Below are 25448 nucleotides of genomic sequence, written 5' to 3'. Positions count from 1 at the left end.
GATGATAACTGATGAGCTGATAGCGGCCTTTATGACATGCCAGCCGACCGATCTAATTATTGTGTAAACAAGCCGATCTGTTGGCTGGCTGTTGATGACCAGAGGTTATCACTACTTCACGCAAGTCAGTACCGGCTCTACACTAATGAGGCACACATCCAGATCTAAATAGAGACTCTAAAGCGAAAAGATATATGGTATAAATAAGTATACTGGCAATACAAACAATGTGGTTAAACGTTTTAAATAGTCAGCATAGACCCCGTCCACACTAGAGAAATTTGAAAAAGGAGGTTTTACTCTGAAAGCTATACATATATAGCACATCAAATGTTTTCCTTCCACAGTAAGCCGCAGGAATTTCTACTGTAAATACGCAACAATATATATATTAATCGCCGGTCATTTTGGATTTGTGTTTGAGGAAAAAACTCAGGCAGGAAAATCACATGATTATCGTGAATAAATCGTTTTCAAAAAGCTCCGTTTTCAGGCAAAATGTTTCAGTCCAAACGAAATCGAAAAGCCGGCGTTCAGAGCAGTTGACCGGCGCAATTCCTCCGGTTTAGAGAACGTTTTCGAAAGGCTTCATTTTCTTGACGGATTAGTGTGGACGGTAGGCCTAATCGTAGAAATAAAGCTACGCTTTCAAATTTTTCCGGTGTAGTGTGGACGCTTCCTTAATTAAAACAGACATTCAAATTCGCAAAGCAAACCTCACACCTCATTCTATCCAAAGTTAAGGTTCACACACCTACGTGGTACCGAACAATTGTAGAAACAGAAAAAATAGTTACCACGCGCTCCACTTTAAGCTTTTGTCCTCCCACAGAGCTTCATGGGCACAAGGTCATCAAACTGAAGGTAAGCCGACAAAGGCAAACATCGACAAGATGGATTAGGTAGTTGTTCTCCGGCAGAATGTGCACGGTGCAAGTTAAGCGGGAAACTCTCGGCATGAAAGAAATTATTGGAACCGACTTCAACGCCAGTAATTCTTATCAAAATAAGACTGCCGCAAAAGTTTGTAAACATCGCAGGATGCTTCGCTGTTTATAGTTAAGCTGGGCTAAATATACCGTTGTAAAGATTCTTGTTCTGTTGTTCAGTCCGTGATGTCTTTGTACACGCTACAGCTTTTAATATTGTTCGCTTATTTGATTACGTGCTTCAGTGCTTCCAAAACCTTTTAAGCAAAGACCAATAGTAATATTAACAAAGCAAATTTTCTGATTCTATTATAACACTCTGTTTGCAAACATTTTGGAGTTTGTTGGTTTTCTGATTACTTCCAGCCGTGTTCTGGAAGACTTTACTGAACGAGGAATAAAAATAGCCTTTAATAACCGTTATCTTACTTCTGAGCAGTTAAGTATGCTTTGATTATGTCGCCATCAATCAAGAATTTTCGAATGATCAGAAGTTGGGGTAATTTCAGCATTACTTTAAAATATGTTGGCTCCGGTGAAACAGTTGCAACTCAGGAGGGACATGGAAAGCAAAACGTGTCAGCTCTATTGCTATTTCGATACGTTCTCACAAACAGATGAATTACGGTTGCTTCGATATAAAAGGTTACATAGCTTGTGTCAACCAAGGCTGAACCTTTCGAGATTCATTGCCTCAGGGGAATCTTGCTTCTGATAGGGCACAAGAAAGAATTTTCATGAACCAACGTTCGCATCCGTTCCAGCCGTGCTTCAATCTGTGCCTGGGTGAAGTGCGGAGCAGAACAGCAATGCGCCGTCTGTTGAGAATTTTTATTATTCTGTTTTCTTTCTGGACCATTTCGTCATCTGCAGGTAAGTTCTTGTTGACTCTCTTGAAGACCGTCAATTCCGGTTGTGGTAAATTAAATATGACGGAAAACGTCACTTCAAAGCAGGCGGTCAGCAGGATAAGTAACGGTAAATACGATCATTTATTTGCGAATTTGCGAACTATGATCAAGCATCACTTCAGTCACTGAAGCTTCTATTCTTTATAGTGTTTCGTTCTCAGCCCTTCGTGTCTTATAAAACCTGCACAGAAATCTTCCTCAGTGGGGTGTTACCGTGCGAAAAATATCGTCACGTCCAAATGCCATTATAATATTGTGAAACCCTTACCTATACATGTACTTTTTAATGTCTCCATGGTTATTAAAAATAAGTGAATTGGAAGGTTTTACCCTGATTGTCGAATCGCAATGAGCAGACCAAGTAAATATGTTACCGTTTCAATTCTGCTAATACGTAATGAACATTGAAAATATCCAAAAGAAGTTGTGGACTGGCAAAAAATAACTGAAAACGGTTCGAAAATGACTGCGAGGCAACTCTCTGAACAAAATGTAGCTGCATGTAAAATGTACCTACTCACACTGTTTCTAATGTATCTGTGATCTTGAATTCGAATGCACTGGTTTATTGTTCGACACTGATTAATATTTCGCCGCAATTGATATGGTCGATACAATTATTTAATCTGAACTTCCTTGAATTATTAGACATGTAAAACGTACGTAATAGTCTAGACACAGACTTACCGCATGAGATAGTGGTCATTTGTATCCAAAATGGTACGGGAATGGCGTCTTTAAGACTTGGGCATGCACAAAAGATTGTCTGCAACATATGTTATCGTTTTTCGAGAATTGGCCACTGTACATTTCTTTAGCGCGAGTTCATCATTCTATGGCTTCAGTACTCGTGCACTTAAAAATCACCCTTTCAATCGACTTTCAGATTTGGTGTGAAATAAAGGGGCTTTGTAAGGATGTCCAGTAAAGTAAACGAGAGTGATTTTAAAGCCAGACGTTTGCAATCCTAAATTCTTTGATTACCCACTTTCTGTATCATCAGGGCTACGTCTATTAAATTTGTTCAGTAATTTATTTTATCCAATTATTCAGTTCACAATTTTACAAATGTGAAATGTAAATTTTATGAATGTTCAGTTCACAAACACGCCATGTTTGTTATATGTTAAAATACTAGCCATGAAGGAAAATCATTGAAACAGTCTTTTGTTTGCTGAAGGTAGAGGCTTAATACACTGGCAAATAAGCAAACAAAAGAACAGTTTATTCCACGACAAACAGTTTTTCTTAAAACGAGTTAGAGAAAGCAAACGATCCATGTCCTGTTTACATCACATTGATAATCTTTGCCATAAAAAAAGCAAACATATGGATAGATCAATTAAGGATTGAATAAAATCGTTTTCAGTCAACAAGTCAATCTTAGTAATGCTTGAGTGAAAAGTTTCTAAATGTGTATATTGAATAAAATTGTCATCTTGTTCTATTTGGTTTTACAAGATGAGAAACTGAACGAAGTGACAGATGATGACGAAAAGAGGCTGTTGACATTTTTGTTTGCTAAATACGACCCAGAACTCCATCCTGTGTTAAAGAAAACCGACACAGTTCAAGTAAAGTTTGGCATTTCGCTACATCAGATAATCGAAGTGGTAAGTACAAGGTCGTTTAAAAAAAACATGTACGTTTTAGCTTCGTATCGGTAACCCCGAACAATGGCGTGGAGCGAAGCGTGGTAGCAGAGTGTGTTTATTATGCCTTTGCAAAGCCGCCTGCAGAAATCAAGGCTTAAAACCGTAGTCTTTGTTGAATGTTGAACTGTTAAGGGGTTGAATTGAGAGTGAGGATCTGAATTTCAAATCGGATGAAGTATGCAGTGCCATTCATTACAATGCGAACGCCGTTTATAATTACTCAAGTTACGTTGGTCTTCTTGAAATTCTTTCAGTACTTTATTATCATGCAGAATAGTTTAATTTAGCATTCCCAAGGTCATTTTTGTCAATTGGTCTGAACAAGGGGCTTTTGTAGAGGTTTTAACTAATTGCGCTGTCAGCGAGCACACCGTGAAAGTAGCTTCCTCTAGAGGCTTATTTGAGTCTTTTCTTCTCAGTTACCAAACCGAATTCTTAAACGTATTGACATGTATTGAAGATCAATATTTGAAAACGTTTTGATGCTAAATCAGCCGGTGACTCTTTTCGGTTGAAAAATGTAAACAATGTAAAGCAATAAACTGTCTCGGCTACTCTTGGTAGGAGCTCCACAGTTCTTTGTTTGGTAAATACCTCTGATGACTGTATACGCGCAAGTCAAGTCAAAAAACAATTCTTTCAACATATATATTGAGTCTGGAGTCAGTAATTAAATTGGAATTAATAAAATGAACGTGACCTGTCCCTTTAAATGCAGTTTAATTTAAGTGCCGTTGAGTAATTAAGTTTATCGGTCTATTTTTGAAATGGTACTCGAATTGTCGTATTTGACCGGGGTAGTCTGGACAACATGTTTCTGGCACCCAGTATTTTTCTTTTTTTTTTTATCTCTTTTCTTTTTTTTTTTTTAGGACTTCAAGAATCAAATTGTCAAGAGCAGCGTTTGGATTAGACAGGTTTGTTTCTGGCCACGTTTTCCAGTAGGAATGGTAACTCTTGTGCCTTACTGACAATTTCACAAACCAACAAAGCTGATATGAAGACATGATTGATCATCGCAGTTATACACACAACTTAAGCAGTTGTGAAATTAAAGCTTGAAAAATTCAGGCCTGAACGGGATTCGAACCCATGACCTCTGCGATATCGGTGCTCTACCAACTGAGCTATCAAGCCAACTGGGAGCTGGTCACATTATGGGTTCGTAATATACCCGTAGATGGTGGAGAATGCAAGTGAATATATGAAAGATCATATATTTGAAATGCGCAGAAAGATATGAAGACATGATTGATCATCGCAGTTATACACACAACTTAATTGTCTTCATATCTTTCTCCACAGTTCAAATATATGATATTTCATATATTCACTTGCATAGCTGATATGAGTTGAACAACAACTCAGTTCCTACGTAAAAATAGGTCTAATGTTATAATTATTGTGACTCTTGTAGTTTATGCATGGTACAAATAGTTGCTGATGGAGATTAAGTATCATTTTAATAAAAATTATCTACTACTCGCAAAGAGTAGGTGCGGAACAAAATATTTGATCAAAATTTAGTTTATTGGAAAAGCAGTGATCAAATTTGTGGACACAGGAGCAAGTAAATTATTAGCTCTTAATAGCATTCAACCCTATTGCTGGTGTCGGTATCTATATAAGTTAAACCTCCCACATAAATGGCAGTGGAATGTTGAATGTGTCGAATGTTGATATCGAATAGCCCCGAATTTCGATAGATTAAAATTCATTCCAAAACACTAGACCTCAGCTTGAGGCTCCGGGGAATAAACAACACAAACGTTATCTCTGTAGTTATTCCCCGGAGCCACGTGCTGAGGTCTGTTGTTTTAGGCTGAATTTAATACGTATATCGAAATTAGTCTATTGAATTGTTGGATTCTCGATGGAAAGTTAAGCTCCCGTTAAAGGAAACAAAAAGCAATCCGTTTCTGGGGCGAACAAAAGTTCGTCTTCTAGAGGGCCACACGTTCATAAGTTTTATATTTATAGTTAAACTCTTTGATAAGGTTTGTTTGGTTGATTGATTGATTGATCGATCGATCGATCGATCTTCCCCTGGGAGGTACGAATTCCAAATCTTTTATCGATGAATGATAAGTGACAATGCTTGGCCTAGACGTTAGACGATTAATTAAAAATAAATTGTTCTATACCTGGATTTTTTTTCCTAACAGTGTCGGTGCTCTCTCATTGGCCACCTCGAGGTCGCACAACATCTAGCATTGAGACTGTTTCCCGCCAAAAATTTTTGAGCGGGAAACATAGCAAAATCTATTGTGTCAGAGGGAAATTGTACGTTGTTACCCACAGTACATAGGAAGCTTAAGCACAGACGTTTCCCCCACCTCCCGCCTTACCAATGAGTTGAAAAGCTCTCCGTCTCGTTTCTAACGAAAGATCGATAACTCTCTCAAAGAAGAGGAAGTTTGACTTGCAAAAACGCCCGCGCTTAAGCTTCCCATGGCAAATGACTATTGCCGTACGCGTGAATCTACTTATGTCTTTATTGTGCTGTAATTGTAACAAATCACTCGATGACTGACCAAGTGTTTTAATTTTTTTTGGACGCCAGTTCTTGTATACTTTAAGAGTGCTTGAAAAATTTACTCCAACGAAAGAATTTGGTTAAGGTAGGCTCAAATCAGTTTTCAGCAGGTTTCCTTAAATTTTCGAACATTTAAGGTGGCTCTCTGAGCCCCACATTGTACAGAACAAAAACGGTCATAATAAATGTAATTTGCATTAGAATTAAGGAGTTTACAAATCACTTTTAGGAATGGCACAATCCGTATTTGATGTGGAATGGTTCAAACTTTGGTGGAATTGATGCTATCAACGTGGATGCGAAAAAAGTGTGGAAACCTGACATATTCCTGTACAACAAGTGAGTGTTTGCCCCCTTTGCGATTTGAAAGTTCAGACACAAAGTTTGATTCTAACAGTGTAGAAAGTTAATCGGAGCTTTTGTTAGCAATCTCATACGTATCCTTCTTAGCGGCCTGGTGTTCACCAGTTTTATTAAATTGATGACACAACGTAAGCGGCCTTTAACTGAAAGGCTGCTCCCTTAGGTATACTCAATAGATGGGAACATGTACCCTAAAAACTATTCACTCTAAGCAGTTAACTGCGAAGAGGGGTGACCTAATATCGTCAATGCGTGGTCTGTATTCGAGATTCAAACCTCACAGTGTGCAATATCTCTTGGCAATATACTTCCCTCTCTCTCAAAAGTGGAAATGGTTATCGGTAAATATGCATTTGACTTGTACTGTGTATAAGCAGCGATATTCCTAGTCATTTTATATTATGCTACTGAGAAATCGGGATTAAGCGCCGGCTGCTCACCAACCATTACTGTCAATCTCAGAATTATAATGCCTTATTTATGTTATTTGAGGAGTAGGGATGGCGCAGTGGTGAGGGCGCTCGCCTGCCACCAATGTGGCCCAGGTTCGATTCCGGCCCGGTGCCATATGTGGGTTGAGTTTGTTGTTGGTTCTCGCTCTTCTTCGAGGGTTTTTCTCCGGGTTCTACGGTTTTCCTCCTTCCAGAAAGGCCAATCGCTCCAAATTCCAATTCGGACAGGATATTTGCCCTGCATGAATATCTGATGTAGCTTCCTCTACAAATATTGTAAATTTATTTTATGTTGTACAGTGTAGACGATTCAGATGATGGGGCCCTAGATCGATTCAAGACTAAAGTTCAGATCAAGTCAAGTGGAACACTCATGTGGATGGCGCCAAAAATCGTGTCAAGTTCCTGTAAATTTGACGTCACTTACTTTCCCTTTGACAGGCAGGTAAACTTCACAGATAAGTTCACGATCAGCAATTTAACAAATTGACGGAGGTTTTCATGCGTCTGTTTGCACCTGTTGTTCATGAATATCGTCATAACATTGTCAAAGTAGCTGTGGATCCGCAGACCACTTTGACAATGTTATGACAGAATTCATTGTCAATGACAGGACAGACGCATGGAAAACTGACGTCAATTTGTTTTTTACAATAACAAATTGTCAAATTGGTCGCTCTCGCCCGTTGGCTGGACATCGCATTAATTATAAATTCAAGTGTCTGTCCGCTTATTGACAATAAAAATCAGCCAATGATCGCATGAGCGCGCGAGAATTTCTGAAGTTATTGTAAGAAAGAAATAGCACAACTCTGAAGGAAAGTCTCCTTCGCAGCCGTTATTAGGGTCGTCACGCAACGCTTCTCCCCCATCACGTGAACTCTAAACAAAGGGAAACAAATGAGGTTCGGGGGGGGGGAAGCGTTGCGCGACGACCCTAATAACGGCTGCGATGGAGACCACTCTGGAGTGAATCATTTACTCTGCATTTTCCGCATTAAAACTGTTAAAAATTCACATTAAGTCAGAAAATCACAATCCGTATTGCTATTGCTAGGTCTGTGGTATGAAGTTCGGTTCATGGACATATGACGGCTTTCGACTGGATCTTATTCCCGAGGGACATCCCGGAGGCTGCGATGGAGACATCAAGAAGTTTATCAGGCACGGCGAGTGGGACCTTATCAGCATGCCTTGTAGTCGTAACGAAGTTATATACAAGTGCTGTCCAGAGCCGTACCCTGACATCACTTACACAATGGACCTAAGAAGGCGTCACATGTTTTACTTTATCAATATGATAGCTCCCTGTTTTCTTATATCAGGTACGTCCACATTTTTCTGCAGCTGAAGGGCTACTTGAGTATAGAATACGAACATTCTCTCTTTTGCTTGAAAATACGCGAGAAGAACGCAGAGTTGCGCTCCTCTCGGATTTTCGAGTGAAAAAGAGACTGCTCGCAGTCTATCTTGAGTTATATTCCAAAAGGCTACCACGGCATGTTCCCGATACCTAGGCATGCTCTACTTCTTAAGGTAACAATTAACTCCAGTAAATTGCTTTGCAAAGTCACAAAGCTGATCAAAATGCGCGTTTTCACTGTAACTTGTTCTACATTCCGTCGGCAATAGAACACAACCTCGTTATAGAAATTAATATATTGTCAGTTCAGAATCCCATTCAAACGTACGCACAATTAATTGTTAATTTTCCAGGCTACCTAAATTTATTCTCAATTTAGAGAGATCTTTAAATTAATATGTAGTTTGTACAGTTTTATGCGCAATACATTGGATTAAAAGGTAGGAATTTTCCAGTTTGGGAATTGCTGAAAACAAATAATTCCTCTGATTGCCAAAGTGAACTCGACCTAAGACCTTGTGCAAATTTGGCAGTCCTCGAAACTATTAATTTCCATCCGACAATTTCCAAATTGGACAGCTATCTCAAGTACTAAGTGAAATAAAAGTAGATTTCGAGTCCATGGTAAGGTAATAATGGACTGATCTGAGTTCAGACGTTCATCCAAAATAAAAAATATACGGTATTGAAAAATCATTTAAAAATGAGCTGAGCCAAGTTAGCTTAACAAGCCATATTGTTTTGTCTTGATTTTTAGCTCTGACCCTGTTATCTTTTTATTTGCCACCCGAGTCTGGTGAGCGGCTTACACTTGTCATCACAAACCTTCTGGCCTTGACTGTTTTCATGTTACTCGTGGTGGAAATTATACCGGCTACCTCTGAGACCGTGCCCCTGATCTCTGTTTACTTCTATGGCAGTGTCTTTGAGGTGAGCTTTGCGGTTGTTTCTAGCCTGATTTAAGCCAGATTATACGAACCGCTTAAAGCAGAAGGACCTATCGGGCTGCCTGGTTTTTTTAACTCTTAGGTTATTTCAGGTGGCCAGTACCCTCATTACTTATGTATTAAATTGTTAAATACGTTTTGTAAACTCTCGGTAACTTAGCTCAATTTTATTTTATAGTCCATTTTATTAGTTGTAAATAAGTGGTTTTTTAAGGTTTGGTAATTTTAAGTCTTCCGTATTAGTTTTAGCTTACTACCTTGAAATTTACTACCTTCGAATTCAGTAAAGGTTCATATTTTTTTATTTATTTCGTGCTTTTGATCTTAGTTGTGAGAAGAGCCGTTTTTGCCAACTTTTAGCAAAAGCACCTAAAAATTTTCAGTCCTTACTACCCAAAACATCAAAAATTAGTCAAAAAGAGGTGGTCTGATACATGTATTGTGAACCCTCGAATGTGATTTTTTGTACTATAGTTACAGTCGTTATTTCTTGTTTTATCTCTGATACTGCTGAAAGAGCCAGTAACAAACATTTTACGAGTCATTTGAAACCGCCGTTTGATTTCTCTCAGGTGGCCTTGGCTCTAGTTGCCACTTGTCTCGTCTTGAGGTGCTATTTTAACAACCCTTCCCATACACCTGTTCCAAACTGGGTGCGTCACGTTGTGCTGGGATGGATGGCACGGCTCACCAAGGTACCCGTAAAGAAGATACTTCATGGTATTGATCCTAAAGAGTCCTCGAAGAAAGCGCGATCAACATCAACATCAACATCAACAGAAGAAAACGAAACTCCAGATCCTGAACCTGCTGTTCATAAAAAGATTCCAAATACTTCACCGAACCATTTGTCAAGCTCACAACAGCTGCATGTCAAACCCACCTCACTAAATGTACCTGGAGATATTCAGCCTCGTTTGAACCTTCTTCCAGCCATTCAGCGCATCCGAAACACGAACCATCGTCTGAGCATGCCTCCTATTTACGACAATATTCATATCGGTGGTGCCATGAATGATCTCATTTCCAGCCGGACGGCTTCCAGGATAAATCTTACCGAGTCTGCCTCGCAACATGCTATCCCCAATGTCAAGTCAACAGATGACGTCACAGGTACTGATCACGTGACCAGGACCCTCCTAGAGACTCAGGCCGCTATGTCAAAAGATGTTAGCGAGGTGGTGCGATACATTCAGGACCAGGAGATGGGTGACCTCATGAAGGAGGAGTGGCAACTCATCGCTGTTATCATCGACAAGTTCTTTCTTTGGATGTTTTTAATAATTTTGTGTGTATCTACGGTTGTCATTTTTATGCAGGCTCCAAGTTATGCTTGGAGTTAACCCTTTTTCAGTCTTTGGTTAAGAACGTATAAGCGATGACTATATATTTGGCTGAAACGCAAACAAATAAACATGCACAATTAAAGCTAAGCAGTTAGCAAGATTCGTGATTTACCTAGCATCTTTATTCTTTTCATTAACAACTAGTGCAAGTTTATTTACACTCAGGATGTTGGATCCGCTCGGACTGGCTAACAACCGGCCTTACTTATGTAAATATTCACTATATCATTAAATTCATGATGCTAAGTAATTTTGAGATTGATAGAAATCAAGTGGCCGCCGAAATTTCCCGTACAAGATTTTAGTTTGGCAGCTAACGGACATAAAATGAATTTGGACACAGCAAAGCATGTTTGGGTACAGAAACGTTTGTTTTGTTTGTCATAAATACATCACAAGGTTTAATAAAGAATTAATAAGACCCTAGCTTTAATCAATTTTGTTACATTTGTGTGCAAATGCAGCAGCTGTCGATCTATTTGCGAAGCTGTAAATATAATGGCCATGGATTGAACACATTCCATTCAGGAACTTAGGAGAGCCTGAAATCGGCAGAGAGCTGAAGTCACGAATGGCCCTACTTCCTAGTATGTAAACAATAGCTTCCATTTGGCGCGAAAATATGTTCAGATATTTGTCCGAGGACATTATCTGTTCCGAGAAGCGAACAGTTTTCCGAAAGAGTAGCTCGAGGAAAACTGTGAGCTTTGACAGAACAGATGATACTCAAAGAAATATATCCTAGCATATTTTCGCCCCAAATGGAGGTTATCGTTTTTATATCCCTCAAATATTTTTCGCAACTCACGCAGATTTGAAAATTGGGGAATATCGTTTTGGTTTATAATTGCCTTCTTTTTTGTTTTTTATTTTAAATTAGAATTGCCTAAAGTATACACTTACATCTACAATACACAAAAAAAATTTACTGATTTTACAATACACTGCTTGAACACTTTTACAATGATTACAGTACTAGTGCACTACCAAAAAATATCCTGTATTCATTATCTTACCCCTAACAATATACCATTTGCATTTAGGCGTTTAACTTTCGATACTTTGGCATTTACGGTACTTAATTGCTGATTTACTTAAGACGGCGTTAAAATGTTTTAAAGTAACGTACATCATCCCATGTTCCATAACTTATAATGAACTAGAAGTATCTTAATCACAAGACGTGTTGTTTTTGAAATATACTTGCGTTACATCGCGTTACACTATTATATACAAACAGGCAATATTCTGTTGATGTATTTATTGTTTACTGAGAGGAATAATGCCACTTTGTTAAAAGGAGTTGGTTTAGTTGGATAACATCGCTATATGTATCTCTGTAGGTCGATTTCTTTTTCCTGGCCATTGCAGATTTCTGGAATGTTTACCAAGGAGTGTAAAATGGTATAGTAAGCACGATGCTAGGTTATGTAAGACGACGTACATAATTACCTTCTTGGTGTTATACAAAAACGGACTCAATATCAATATGTTGGAAGCAGCATTCTTTTAAAACTCATTGACTGCCACACCCACAGCTACGATTTTTGGTCTTCGATATATGTCTGCATGGATTTATGAAAACAGTGTTAGACAAATCGCGTCCTGCTCAAGCAAGTTTTTCTCTCCAAGGTAGACGATATAGCTCGATATGAAAATTAAGAGAAATTTCAGTCTTTTTTTTTTCCCACTCTCTTATCTTCCTTTTCTTGCTCTTCTCTCTCTATAGTTTTTTTTTCCATCGCTCGGGGTGATTTTAAGGCCTTTACGAGTCGTGAAATCAAAGTGCGTATGAGTGATTTGGTGCAAAGTATTGCCATTACTTTGTACTTTGCACTTTGGACACGGTTTTCATAAATACAGTCATATATATCAGTGTTTTCCAGAATACAATGATGCAAGAGACCACGAACGAAAATGCTGCCGGTGTAGGTAGGATCTGTAAAAGATCTGATCAGCCAAAAACAAAAACATAACAATGAAGCAAGGCTGATTACTAGGTAGAAAGCTTAACAAGACAACGACATGATAGAGTCCAAACAGAAAGCCAAGAATTGCAACTGTGGACAGCTGTTTCTACCTGGTTGGGTCTCGTCAGCACAGTGTAGCAGCAAGAAGTAAAGAACCAGGCTGGTTGACCGATCGTCTACTAATTGCACATGGTTATGACCTCACATGAAACTCAAATTCAAATGTTTGCGAATTGGCCAATGTCACATGCAAAACGCGTGACAACGGACAATAGACAAAATCCAGAATATCCCGTTGTTGTCGCGAGAAGGAGACTGCGGACAGACAAAACTGTCCCGTACAAAATACATGGCCAAACTATGTTAGGTAGGAGCATATCGGATTGGCTAGATAGGTAGCATATCGGATTGGCTTTCTATTGCCATAATGTTCGCAATTTTTCCTAGACTTATGTCTGGACCTCTACTAAGCGTGAAATTCCACAGTAGCAGTATGTTTAACCCATGGAGAAATAAAATATCGTCATACTCAACAAGAAAAACATGATTAAAAATCCTATTCGAAAAGCTCTGTCAAAGATGGCGGCCACCAAACTCCACTCGTCCTTTTTCTCTTGCAACTGTTCGTTTTCGGTCACAACGTTGCACAGCATTTGAACATGCTCCAATATCTTTTCCTGTGTTTTCAATAACTCCGCCATGCACCTTTGATCAAATGTGTGACCGCTGACCCCATCACCTGCGCCTGCCTCGTCGTTGTGTCGCTGATCATCATCCTCATTACTTGACAAACTTGCGTGACTGGATGCTATGTGCCAGTCCTCCACTTCAGAGACGGTCAGTCTTGGGAGGGATCCCATGTCCTCATGATGTGGAAACTTCGGGCCCGATTTGTAATTGCCATTCACAAGGTTTGAACGAGAAAGTTTTTTAACGAGGGAGTGAACACCTTTGCGAGGGACGAAGCTTAAGGCATCGAGCGAAGACGGTTCTTGCGTAATATTAGGTTTATTGTCGAGACTTTCCTTCCTTGTTTTGTTCCTCAGTAAGTCAGCAGCATGATCGTGTTCGTGTTGATCAACGGCGAACCGTTTACGTTTTTTAGGCATTTCGAATCGCAAAAACTGTGCCATCCATTTGAGGACAACAATACGGATCCACAAGGGCATATCAGACGTAGCAGGGTCGTGAAAGTGACATTTGAGTATGAAGCATGTGACGAGCAGAGCCAGTGAAACCTACAATAAGAAATTAGTGGAACCTCAGCGACAGTAGGTTGCTCGCATGTTTTAACATGCGAGCAACTCAAACATGCACAGGTGGTCGGTATGCCTGTCACAAAAACTGAAAATTATATTAAAAGCGAGTTCAAATTAAAAAAGAAAAAAAAGCAACTTCAAATACACAGGTTTTGGTAAGGTTCCAAAAAAAGTCGAGCCATCTTAGCTTTGTAAAATTTGATGAGAGCTCCTTCCAGAGCTCCATCTAAGAATTGCAAAATGTTTTATAACCAGCCTCCTTGAACTTGATTGACATACCTCGAAAAGGGTACCGCTAAAGTAAATGGATATGACTGGGATGACTTCAGAGGTTGATGGCATGATGTCTGCTACAAGAAGCATGAATACGGTCATGGCCAGTAGGTTAGTTATTACCAATGTGATGCGTTCACCGGACTCTGGAGGCAGGTAAAATGCTGTCACGGTCAAAACTAAAACGAAAAAAGTTCAAGGTGAAAAATATGTCACTGTCAACGGAATTGCTAAATTTTGTTATCATTCGATGCATTTTTTCTTCCTTTTCATTGGCCGAAAGCCCACCACGTGATCTGCCCAAAAACAATGGTCTGTTCATGCATAGTACTGTCAAATTGTGTTTTGCTACAAAAAATATCTGCTCATGCGTAATTGTAACCACGTTCTTGTATGAAAAATGGCGGATCGCCTCCCTAGGCTGCCAGAGAGTGATTTTAATATGGAAACAAACTTGGTGTTCAAATGATAAAAAAACTCGGTTCTCGCAAAATATTCGGCTTCGGCAAATAATTGATCTGCAAGACATTGACAAATCATGCACAATATTCTGTTCGACCTCGTCCAATAATTGTTAAAGATTCGCATACGAAGCTAGTTAAAACTGTTGGAGCGATCTGTGCTCATAGTTCTTTAAAAACGTTTAAAACAGATCTAAAAAGTAAAATTGTCTCTAAATTTTCGATCGCCTTCTGCGGTCTTCTTCAGAGAATGACGATTTCGCGCGATTCACAGAATTTTAATAAGTTGGGACGTTATTGTTCGTTGCTCCCTAAGGAGGCAACCAGTGACACGTAAACCCTTGGGAAGGGTGCTCTTTCATTTACGGAGGTTTTGTCTAAGAAAGAGTGCAAGGATTCCAGAAACAGTCTCTTGCCGGCTTGCCGCTCACACCTGTTTCAAGAATGTTGGCGTAACTAGGATGTATATCGTGGCCGGTTTCCGCATGCTGTTTAATTGCGGAATTGACAATTTTACTTTTTAGATCTGTTTTAAACGTTTTTAAAGAAGCTAGTTAAATTACGTTATATTTTTACTCGCTAACTTCTTTTATTGTAAGCTCTAACAATGAAACGGGACAAGTGCAAAAGTTCATCTTAATGTTACTCACTCACTCGCTCGCTCACTCATCGTCTTGGTCCCCAGCGATGTATAACGTCGCATAATTATAGTTATGGAAGAGTAAGATTGACGCTAAATGTTAAACGTTGAATGTTTAAAGCGATCAATGCGCTTAGCTACACTTCATTGTGGCTAGTTCTCAGGCATGCCACTTGAATATGAAGAAACAAATATTTCAAATAAACATTATAGGCTGAAAAATCCCAATTGGTGAGAAGCAGACCAGTTGGCTATTCACAAGCACAACTTAGTGACGCTTTCCTCACCTGTGATTAGAAGGCATGGTATGATCAAGTTTATGTAGTAAAACAGTGCCAGTCGTTGTATTTGTAGAGTAAATGTCACATCAGGGTAAGGTTCTGGGCAGCACACATAGGAGATCACGTTTCTCTTGGCTGGAAATCCGATGAGCTGCCATTCGCCGTTACTGACAAACTTTTTCGTGTCTGCAAATGGTGCCTCTGGCAATATGTCGACACGAAAACCATCGTATGTCCAGGAACCAAACTTTAAATTGCAAACCTGTTAAAAAGAACGAAATTAAAGTAACTTGAAAAATGAAAGGTATATTTAAACCCCCGTGTGTTGTCCTAAAGGGTATGGTTTTTAAGCCATTTTAACTTGGTCAGACATAGGCCAATTTTGGCCATTTTGGTAAATAGATGTAGGGTAGGGAAATATTACAGTTTTTGGTCTTAAATAGGGTCAGGCTTTTGGGAAGTGGACCGTATACCTCCATCCAATTTTTCTGGGAGTGCTTCCCCCCGCCCCCCACCCCCCCCCCCCCCCGTGATTTAAACGATGCGTGAGAAAATCTAGAGTAGAAAACCCTAACCTTACCTAAGGACGGTGCTGAGCTTCCCTATCAGCGATTAGTCCTCGTTCTTTGATACAGTGCCTCAATTTACATTTAGTTATTGATGTTTATCATATGTATTTTGTTAACCACGCACGAGGAACCCTCTTGTAGAATATCGGCCCGAGGTCTTGTCAGCACGGACAGAGTGCATCGAGGTGCGTACAAAAGAGACCGAGGGCCGATATTCTCCCAGTACGGTCCCGAGCACGCTTGGTTGATAAGAGATTTATCACACTGCTGAGAATGTTAGGAAAAATGCCACGATCATAGCCTGGGAAAACGTCATAAACTTTGAGCATGCAATTCTGATTGGAGCCGACCAGACGAATACTCAAGTCTGAAACGGAATAAATGGTCTTTATGTAAAGGCAAGTTCTTTCGGAAACGTAAGCCATAAGAGTCATAAGACTACCAGAAGATCCGGCTTCGAGATTAATTGTGTGGGATCGTTCGGGATAGTGCCCTGTCCAATACTTAGAAAATATTGGACCGGTAATGGAGCAATCTGATTGGGTGATTTTAGTTGCTAGCAATCTGAACTAACTTAGTCGTGTCAGGATCCCATCATTGGCTCCTGTCGTGTAAAAATGTGCACGACAGAGACACATTCCCACCTGAGTATCAAAAGGAAAATACTTGACATCCATCTTACAAGAGCTGTACAGGATGACTGGTGCGAGCCACTTGTTGGTGCCAGACGAGTCGACGACTATTTGCGTTTTGAATTGATCCATTCCTCCCTCGCGTTCATGGTCAGCACTAAAAGAGGAAAATTCTTGAACAGGTTCTAACTGGGTGAAAGGTTGTGGGTGGGGATAACTGTCTGTTCACGCTTCAGTATTAGTTCATGTGGCATGTTTATCGGCTTTAAAAGGCTCGATGATTTCATGTGCCACACATAAGAATAAGAATACTTCAACGACCGAGTTTTGACCTTGTAAACAACCACGAGTGTCGCAGTGTACTTACTACTCAAGCGTTTTTAGTTGGCCTGTTACAATAAAGGTTTTATTCACACAACAGAAAGTTATTAACCGCATTGTTGAACAATATTGTTTAACACAAGACCATACACAGACACGTACCTACCCCTAAATAAGTTCAAGCCTTGCCTTGTGCAATAGTAACACAAATTAAAGTAATGCATGCAATTGTTTTCAAGTGAATCAGGTAACACACGAAGGCGGTATGAAAGTGAGAACCATGCACCTTGTACAGCATGATGTGACAATCTAATCAATATAATGTTTCCACTGGAATAGTTTTCATGAAAGTGACAGTAAGCAATGTTTTTCTTTAGTTTTGTCTGCAGACCTTAATATTAAGGGTGACCTAAGGAAAAGGTATTACTTCGCAAAATAAGCCAGATAAGGGTGCGTAGCTCTCTGTCTAAGCCGTTTTGTTGGAATGAACATCAAAGAGCTACATTGCATGATAGAATAAAAAGTAGCTGTTTGAAATTAGCTTCTGAAATTAAATTGTTAGGTGAATTATATAAAAATCATATATGCAGTATGAGTAGGTCTGATAACTTACTTATTGTATAAGTAAACATCCGGGATCCAGACCATTGATGGCTCAACATTGATGGATTTTATTCCTCCAAAGTCTGATTCATTCCAAACAAGGAAAGGATTTTTCCAGACCTGAAAGAATCAGAACGTTGATATACGATTGACCTCAGTGAATTCCTTGTTCCTACACAGGGCCCGAGTGAAGGCTGGGTGGCCCCATGTTTAGTGCACTCGACTCCGGATCGAGCGGTCTGGGTTCGAGCCCTGGCCGGGTACATTGTGTTGGGTTCTTGGGCAAGACACTCTACTCTCACAGTGCCTCTCTCCACCCAGGTGTATAAATGGGTACCGACGAATTAATGCTGGGGGTAACCCTGCGGTCGACTAGCATCCCATTTAGGGGGGAGTAGAAATACTCCTAGCCGCTTCATGCTACAGAAACCGGGATAAGCTCCGGTCTGTCGGGTCATTTAGCTCGTATACAGACTTAACCTTACACAGGGCCTTAGCCAGACGAAAACTCTTGTCAAGGCAATATCAGAAAAAAAGGATCATCTCTTTCGTGATGCATATTTATTTTTTTAATACATAGCCTCTTACAAGATTCTAATTAAAGAAATAACTTTTAAAATTCATGTTGCAGACGCAAAGATTGTTATTTTACTTTATTTTTTTACATTGAACTGAAACCGTTGCATGGATCACTAAATGAAAACACGTGGATTTTCACCTGTCTAACCCATATGCTGGTCTGCAAAAGTTGGTTCTTTTCATCCTGTATGAATTATACAACATTGTGTGTGAGATTCAATAGTCAACAGTACAATCAGCTAAATAATGCGAACCTATTTCTGACCAAAACGGCTAAAAATCATACCCTTTGGGGCCGCACATGCCTAAATAGCCGTGTAAGAAAGTAGCCCTCCCCCCAGGATAAGTTATAACAGCGCATGCTGAAGAGTTAATTGTTTCCAATTTTGAAAACCTCATCATTAATGCACCAATGAAGCAGGGACGAGTAACAGGTGAACTAGTAAAATGTTCATGTACGGGTCACTAAATAATTTACTGCCAGCTATAATTCAGAATGACTATCCTACCACGTCAATGATTTGGTGAAGAGAAATTCCAAACGTGACTGTAACCACTTGCGATTTCTTCATGACAGGGCGCAGTCGAGGGTTGTGGTCTGTAAACAAATAGTTGAGCAAGCGTTGTTCGTCATCGTCGCTTACCTTCACAGATATATTGTTTGCTCCTGTTATTGAAACACACACAGTTCTGACAGTTAGCACGCGCTCGAGTACTATCTTCCACTATTTCAAGTTCTGTCTAGTCAGTAAGACGTGAAGTAATATATCAAGCACGAAAGACCGTGTTTGACCACATTTCCAAACACCGAGAAGAGGGTTGAAAATACGACGCGAAATGTGGTCAAACACTGTCTTGAGTGTTTGATATATCTTCTCAATTGAAACAAAAGCTAAGGAGAAAACAGAGAAATAAAATCGTAAACTCTATGCTAATTAAGATCAGATATCCAAACACCGTGACGGTCAAGACTCCTTTTGTCTAAATGTGCTGAATAATTAATGAGTTTGAGAAGTAGTGATGTAAGAGGTGAAGTAGCGATCAAATACACATTATATATCTAAGCGAATTCGCAAAAACATGTCCGCTAGGTTTTCGCCTGGCGAAGCCCGAATCCAGGCTAAGCCAGCGACCTTAAACCCAGGAGGGGCTCCGTCAAGGCTAGGCTGGGCACATGGCCCAATGACTGGCCTATCTGCTGGTGGCTTGCAGGGGGCCAGCTTTCAAAAGCAGGGGGGAAGGGAGGGTGTCTTTTACTGACACTCCCAACTAGCTAGAATTTGAGTTTTCAGTGTTAAATAAGCTTGATGTTGACTGTGTTTCTGGGTATTTTACTCAGTTGTTTGAACTTGCTTGAGGTTTCTGTGTTGACATGGCACCCTGCTGGAGTGGTCCATGCCACGTGCATGCGTGATTGGCCAATCTCCTTGCCGGGGGGGTGGTCAGAGGACTTCTGGTCACTGGGACTGTCTCTGAGTCAATGCGGGCATGTTTTTGCGAATTCGGTTAGATATATTTTGCAGAATTAAATGTGAAAGATAAAAAAAAATCTACTGAGCTAGACGCGAAGAGAGGAGAAAGTAAAAAAGATTGGAAGAAGAAGTAGGTTTCAATTGATATTCTTATATACAGATATAGATAAGAAGTTCATAGATTGTAAGTTAGCATCAGTGATTATTTCAGTGTTTAGACGTGCTGAACATCCAGAGACGCGAAAATGAACTGAATGAATACGAGCTATTTTACCCCAGAGTAGCTGACTCCAAGAGGAGTAGTAGTGGTAGTGGTAGTAGTAGTAATCTTAATTTAAGTGTCAGGCTAAAATAGCAGAAATATTAATGGGGACACTTTAACATAAAAAATATAATTTATATATAATAACAAGATCTAATATTATATTCAAAAAGCTGATCAAACATATTTACAATATAAAAATATAAATAAGATAAAAATGCGTAAGGTATAGAGAAGACGAGAGGAAGAGAAGAAGGTAATGGAGAGAAAGGTGGACAATATCTACAGCACTTTTACCCAGAACACACAAATACATGGGATAAGCTTTAACTTTCTTGACATACGTGAATGATTACCTTTGTGGCTTAAATCTATGATATCAACTACTTTTTAAACGGTTGAAACTGCTCTCCAGCGCGTTACCTTGATTAATGTGAGTGATCACAAGATTCCGATCGATTTTATTTTGTATCATATGAAGGCTGGGTTTCATAAGCATTTTTACTCAATTAAATTAAGTCTTATAACCATGTATAACGTTGAAATCGAGTGTTTTTTTTTTAATGGGGCGCTGCCGCCTTATGTATTACCAACATCGTTTCAATTATTGACTCGCCATTTTTTAAAGAATTTACTGTAAAAATATACAGAACCAAAAAACATAGTTGTAGAACTCTGCGACCCCCGAAAGAAAACCACATCTTCTTGGCGGATGAACTTACTTCTCTGTTTAGCTCAGAGGGTCAACACTTTAAACTCTGTTTACCATTCTTGCCTGAGGATAACACAGCATAAATTATTATCGGCTTTTCTTTTCGAAAATAAATAACTGAGACATTTAAGACTTGCATGATTGTCCAATGAGCCCTATTTGTGTACAACATTTGTAAAATTATCTCCACTACTTCCTCAATAAAATTTTATTGCAGCCAGTAAAGACGTATCCAACCAGCACTTAAAGGCGTTGATATAATTGAGAAGTATGAGTCACGTGCGCTAACAAAAAAATGTAATAAGCTCAAGGCAACGTTGAAAGTTCAGCGTCGCAGGCGGCAAGGAAATTATTCGGCTGCGATAGCTATAAATTAGTTAAAAACTTTTACTATCTACAGGTCCATCCAGTGACAACCATAACTCGTGTTTTGTGAAATATGGATTATATTTAGCACCCAACCCACGGCAGATAAAGGCATATATGAGTTAACGTTTTCACAAAATTGCTGTCTCATTGTTGTCGCCTTAGCAATCCGCTAGCTTTTTGGAAGTGTGATCATACATTTTAAGCACCTTAGAGAAACCAAGAAACCACGAGCGGGCTAGCCAGCCTGTGTAACAGCTGAGCACAGAAAATTCGCAATGCTAAACAACTGATAACAGTCTACTTTGAGTGATGATATCATCGGCTTTCTTTACTGGTTCAATTTTTCACCGGGGAAGTTATTATCTAAGACATGATATCCCATGGTCTTTTTAAATCTAGATTAGTGTTTTTTTTTTGTTTTTTTTTAATTTATCATATTCTTTTGTTTAGCGGCATTAACAGAGAAGCTGAGGAAGTTCAGTTTAAGATAAAAAGACCCTTTTCGAAAATGGCTGCCAATTATAAATTCTTCAGTGTAAGTATTAAAATTAGCCTGACTAACCTCGTTTTTGAGTTGCTAATTCAAAAGAATTTTTAATCCCAAACGAGTTTAGTGAGGCTAATTTAAATGCATACAAAAGAATTTTAAATTGGCAGCCATTTATGAAAAGGGTCTATAACAGTGGCGTAAAACCGTCGAAATGACGTCAAACCCCGTACCTCTATTATGAGCTCCTCCCTTTAACTTAAGCATCCGCTTATTAGGAGAGATTCTCTCCTCAGGCAGAGGCTAATTGATGCTGAAAATAATATCCTTCTTAAAGCGGATGTTTTCGGAACATAACGCAGTGCCTTTTTTTTAGAACGTTGTTATAGGGTCTTCATAATTCATCTGATAATTGTCTCTACGACGTAACCAGGTTACCTGGCTTCAAAGGGCCGATTTAAACGGTATAACCTTGTCGCATGCAACAATGCAAACTTACGTCAACCAAGCATAAAAATAATTGGTTCTTGTAAATAAAACCTACAACTTCGACAAAGTTGTGCCATTTAAATCAACGGGCTAATGCGCAAAATGAACGCCACTCTAATAAACAATAAATTTTGCCAGTACGTTCACGCTCATGCTGACCACTGGTCCCCCATATTATATATTTGTTATTCATTTAGCGTGAGGTCCGTATTCAAATGTTGGTCGTGTTCTTTTCCTTTTTCGCAGGTTTATGGACCTTGTACTTGGAAAAACACGAGAACAAGAGCAATATTCTCGCCAATAAGGACGGAGCAAGTTTCTTTTTAATCTGGCGCGTCTCCGCGGTCCATTCTCTGCAAACGCGCACGCGAAAGGTTATCATTTATCTACGTTCCTTGCGTCGCATTTGACAACATTTACCTGACGTTGTCTTCCAAACATGAATGTAAAAAGATTTTTATGACCTGAAAAGCAATTAATTCAATTCCTGAGATGTCTTTTCTAGCAGTCCATTTTGCAAAATTCTGGCCGCTGAGGGAATCAATAATAATTCACTATTCACTAGTATTCATCGCAGACCAGCTAAGCCGAATTATAAGGAATAATATGAAGAGTATGCGTACGTGTTAGTACCCCAGGCGTTATCTTAAAAGACTTTTAAACAAGTATCGTTCGCCATTTTACGTTTTTCGAGCAAAAGTCAGTTGCGCACACTTGAGAATAGTCAGGTATTCTAAATTTAAAGCAACGCATTATATGATTTACTTACCTGCGGCTCCGTCAGATTCTGCTCTCTCTTGCTCTCTCGTAGTTCTTTGATACCTAGCTGAAAAATAAAATAAGAAGAAAGTTAAATTGATATAAAATTCAATTTATAACTAGTTGTACAATGACGAGTGTTCTGACTGGATGCTAAGGAGATTTTCGTTGTTAGTTTATGGTTATGACGTCACCGAAGATCTCTCCTGAAAAGTCTAGAATCAACAACCGGATTTGAACGAGCCAAATGATCGACAGTTGGGTGAGTTTGGGAAAGCTTCAAAGTCTTTTTTTATGTAAACCGTCACCTGCGACTCTGGTTCACGGAAACTTTGAATATACGACTGACAGATGGGGACCCACTTCGCATGCGGGGAGCAGCTGCTGCAGTGTGATACAGCGACTCCAAATAAAAAAACTAAATGCTTCCTTTCACGATCCTAACTTGTTTTCATGCATTCATTGTTCATTCTTTGATCTTCTTTTCCCTCCTTTAAACGATCTCCGATGACGTTATAAACCGGTGCGAATCAGGGTGAGGTGTCCCCAGTCGATAACACGCTGAACACGAAACAAGTCGTTTAACTTTATCTGTTGCATCAACAGTGGAGAAATCTATTTTTGCTAGTCACGTTTACTTTTACGGTAATTAGTAAAAGAGTGGTATGACATCTTTTAAAAATCATTAGAAAAGAATCACTTTGTGTTACAGGAACCGGCGGATTCAGAAAATTTAGAAAGACGACTGTTTTTCCATTATTTATTTTAAGGTACATTTAGTTTTTCATTCTATTTTTTGAGTAACAAATAAATAAAATAAAATAAAATAAATAAATAAATAAATAAATAAAAAACCTGAAGACTAAAAATTCGGTTATAGTAGCGGCATTATAACCGGAACAATGCTAATTTTATCATTGGCTTAAATAATTTTCTAGTTCGGCCCAGAATACAACTTTATTGAAGACATTCTTTTCCCCCGAAAAAGGAAGCCATTACAGTGGAACTCCGTTAATCCGGTTTGGCCGTATTAACGGGGTGGCCGTATTTAATAGAGGAGTTCTTTAAATAAGAAAATCACTGACTGAGCTTTTGATCGGGCTAGCGTAAAAGTGGCCAACCTATTTTCAACAAGGCGCTCTTCTCAAAAGGTCTCGTATCTCTTGCTAATATTTGAACCATAAAGACTGGTAGCCTCAAACCTTGGGTGGGCCGGCTTCAAGGCAAAGGGGCAGAATGTTAATGATTATTTGCTAATGCTCTGTAATTTTCAATTCTCTTCCACTCACGTGAAAAAAGCTCATCAACTGCAAAGATGATGCTGATATGTGCGCGAGTGAGGAGAATTTACATTCTGATAATCGCAATGAAAGAGTGATTTTCGTTAATTTTCTTCCTTGCTTTGCTTTTTAAAGGGAAAAAGAATACATTTTCCGTGTTTCTGTTGAGCTATAGAGACACGAGTGGGACGGAGTTTGAAAGGAGTCGATAAGTTGGTGAAAACACTCGCACGCAGCTTGTTCTCCCAAACGTCCACCCATGCTTCTAAGCAGACTTCAGCGGCTGGAAGAAGAAGACTGTTGTATAACCTTGGTCACTTTTCACACTGAAAATCATTCAAACGTCTCTACGTCTAGGAGCCAGCGCGCCAAGTAGTTAGGAAGCCGAACTCAAGTCCGTTTTGACCACCAGCTGATGTTGTTTCACGGGAGATCCGAGTCGGACCACCCTTGAAAATACCCAACTGGTTTGCACCCTGCCAATTGGGGTTTTTAACCTGGTTATGTTTAATTTTAAATATTGGTCTCTGAAATTTTACTGCTCGGACCCGCTGGTATTTTGCTACTAACACTGACCGAGGGTAAATTAAGGTTCAGTCTTCATTTTTTCACAGAAAACTTGATTTGTTTTTCTCCCATTACGAGCCTTTTCATCTGCAACTGATTCTTGTCGATCAATTTTTTCCACCTTTAGCCTAATCGCAATTTGAACGAGATTTGTTTTCCCAACCTTCGGCTGACAAAACCCAAATTGTGTTCTGAGTCACTTGTATCAAATCACATATGGATACAGATAGAAATATTAAATGACTGTTAATCATCTCTTACCTTGAAATGCCGGAGCGGTGGCGTTGACGCCTTCCCAAAATGATCAAGTTAATTCCAACTGCGATTAAAACGCAAACTTTTATGTTTGGAAATGACGATGATCACGTGTCCTATTAAGTGAAAAGGCAAATGAATATCCATGGTAACTATAGCGGATAGTACTAATCCTGTTTATTGCGTATTAAAAGTACAAGACTAACCGGTGAGCAAAATTTTGATGTAAATTCTGTTGTAACACAGGAGCAGGAATTCAAGGATAAAGGCCAGTCTTCACTAGCGCATATTAAGCACAACCATAAACATAAGAAACATGCAAATGCAGAAAGCTACTTATAATTAGCACCCGTTGTTAGGGAAATTTTCTTTACCACTTACTGTCTGTAATTGTGCTGTTAAGCCTAATACAGTATTTATACAAGCGGAGGCGCAAGCAAAACAGGTCCACAAGAACAACTGCCGTTGTCTATTTCTACTTCTAATCAAATAAATCATCATGAGAAACACCAAGTTGGTTGTCAAACCGAGGAAACAACTACAGAGACATGAGACAAAAGAAAACGGACAGGCGTATTTTGATAATGTCCTGTATTTGTTTTAATATATGTACTTTTCTTTCTATCTTTTTTGTAACGAGGTCAAACATTATGAAATTGATCATTAAGGACACGCTTCATACAGATCTGGAATCAATTCAGAAAAC

The 25448-nt window shown here is 39.2% G+C and overlaps 2 protein-coding genes and 1 pseudogene across 2 annotated transcripts; 1 reads left to right on the top strand and 2 right to left on the bottom strand.

Moving 5' to 3' along the window:
- LOC110052994 (uncharacterized protein KIAA1958-like) overlaps window positions 1–169 on the bottom strand; it is a 3630-nt pseudogene extending 3461 nt beyond the window's left edge.
- Window positions 170–1501: 1332 nt separating this feature from the next.
- Window positions 1502–10935, top strand: LOC110053290 (neuronal acetylcholine receptor subunit alpha-10-like). The gene is made up of 8 exons (XM_020759508.2): window positions 1502–1802; window positions 3302–3453; window positions 4368–4412; window positions 6261–6370; window positions 7147–7291; window positions 7904–8171; window positions 8967–9139; window positions 9729–10935. The coding sequence occupies exons 1-8, from the start codon at window positions 1667–1669 to the stop codon at window positions 10497–10499; spliced, it is 1800 nt and encodes a 599-aa protein (XP_020615167.1). The 5' UTR covers window positions 1502–1666; the 3' UTR covers window positions 10500–10935.
- Window positions 10936–11408: 473 nt separating this feature from the next.
- On the bottom strand, window positions 11409–24885 carry LOC110053281 (neuronal acetylcholine receptor subunit alpha-7-like). The gene is made up of 10 exons (XM_020759497.2): window positions 24749–24885; window positions 22651–22707; window positions 20441–20599; window positions 18600–18757; window positions 18230–18274; window positions 17522–17631; window positions 16600–16744; window positions 15393–15648; window positions 14011–14183; window positions 11409–13710 (listed from the first exon to the last, which is right to left on the bottom strand). Exons 3-10 carry the CDS (start codon window positions 20523–20525, stop codon window positions 12970–12972), a joined length of 1713 nt encoding a protein of 570 aa, XP_020615156.1. The 5' UTR covers window positions 20526–20599; window positions 22651–22707; window positions 24749–24885; the 3' UTR covers window positions 11409–12969.
- Window positions 24886–25448: the final 563 nt, after the last annotated feature.

The sequence above is a fragment of the Orbicella faveolata genome, unplaced genomic scaffold, assembly GCF_042242905.1.
Source record: "Orbicella faveolata isolate gen_17 unplaced genomic scaffold, um_ofav_v1 contig_12, whole genome shotgun sequence".
Taxonomy (NCBI): Eukaryota; Metazoa; Cnidaria; class Anthozoa; order Scleractinia; family Merulinidae; genus Orbicella; species Orbicella faveolata.
The sequence above is the reverse complement of the archived record's forward strand: the minus strand, read 5'-3'. Positions and strand labels throughout refer to the sequence as shown.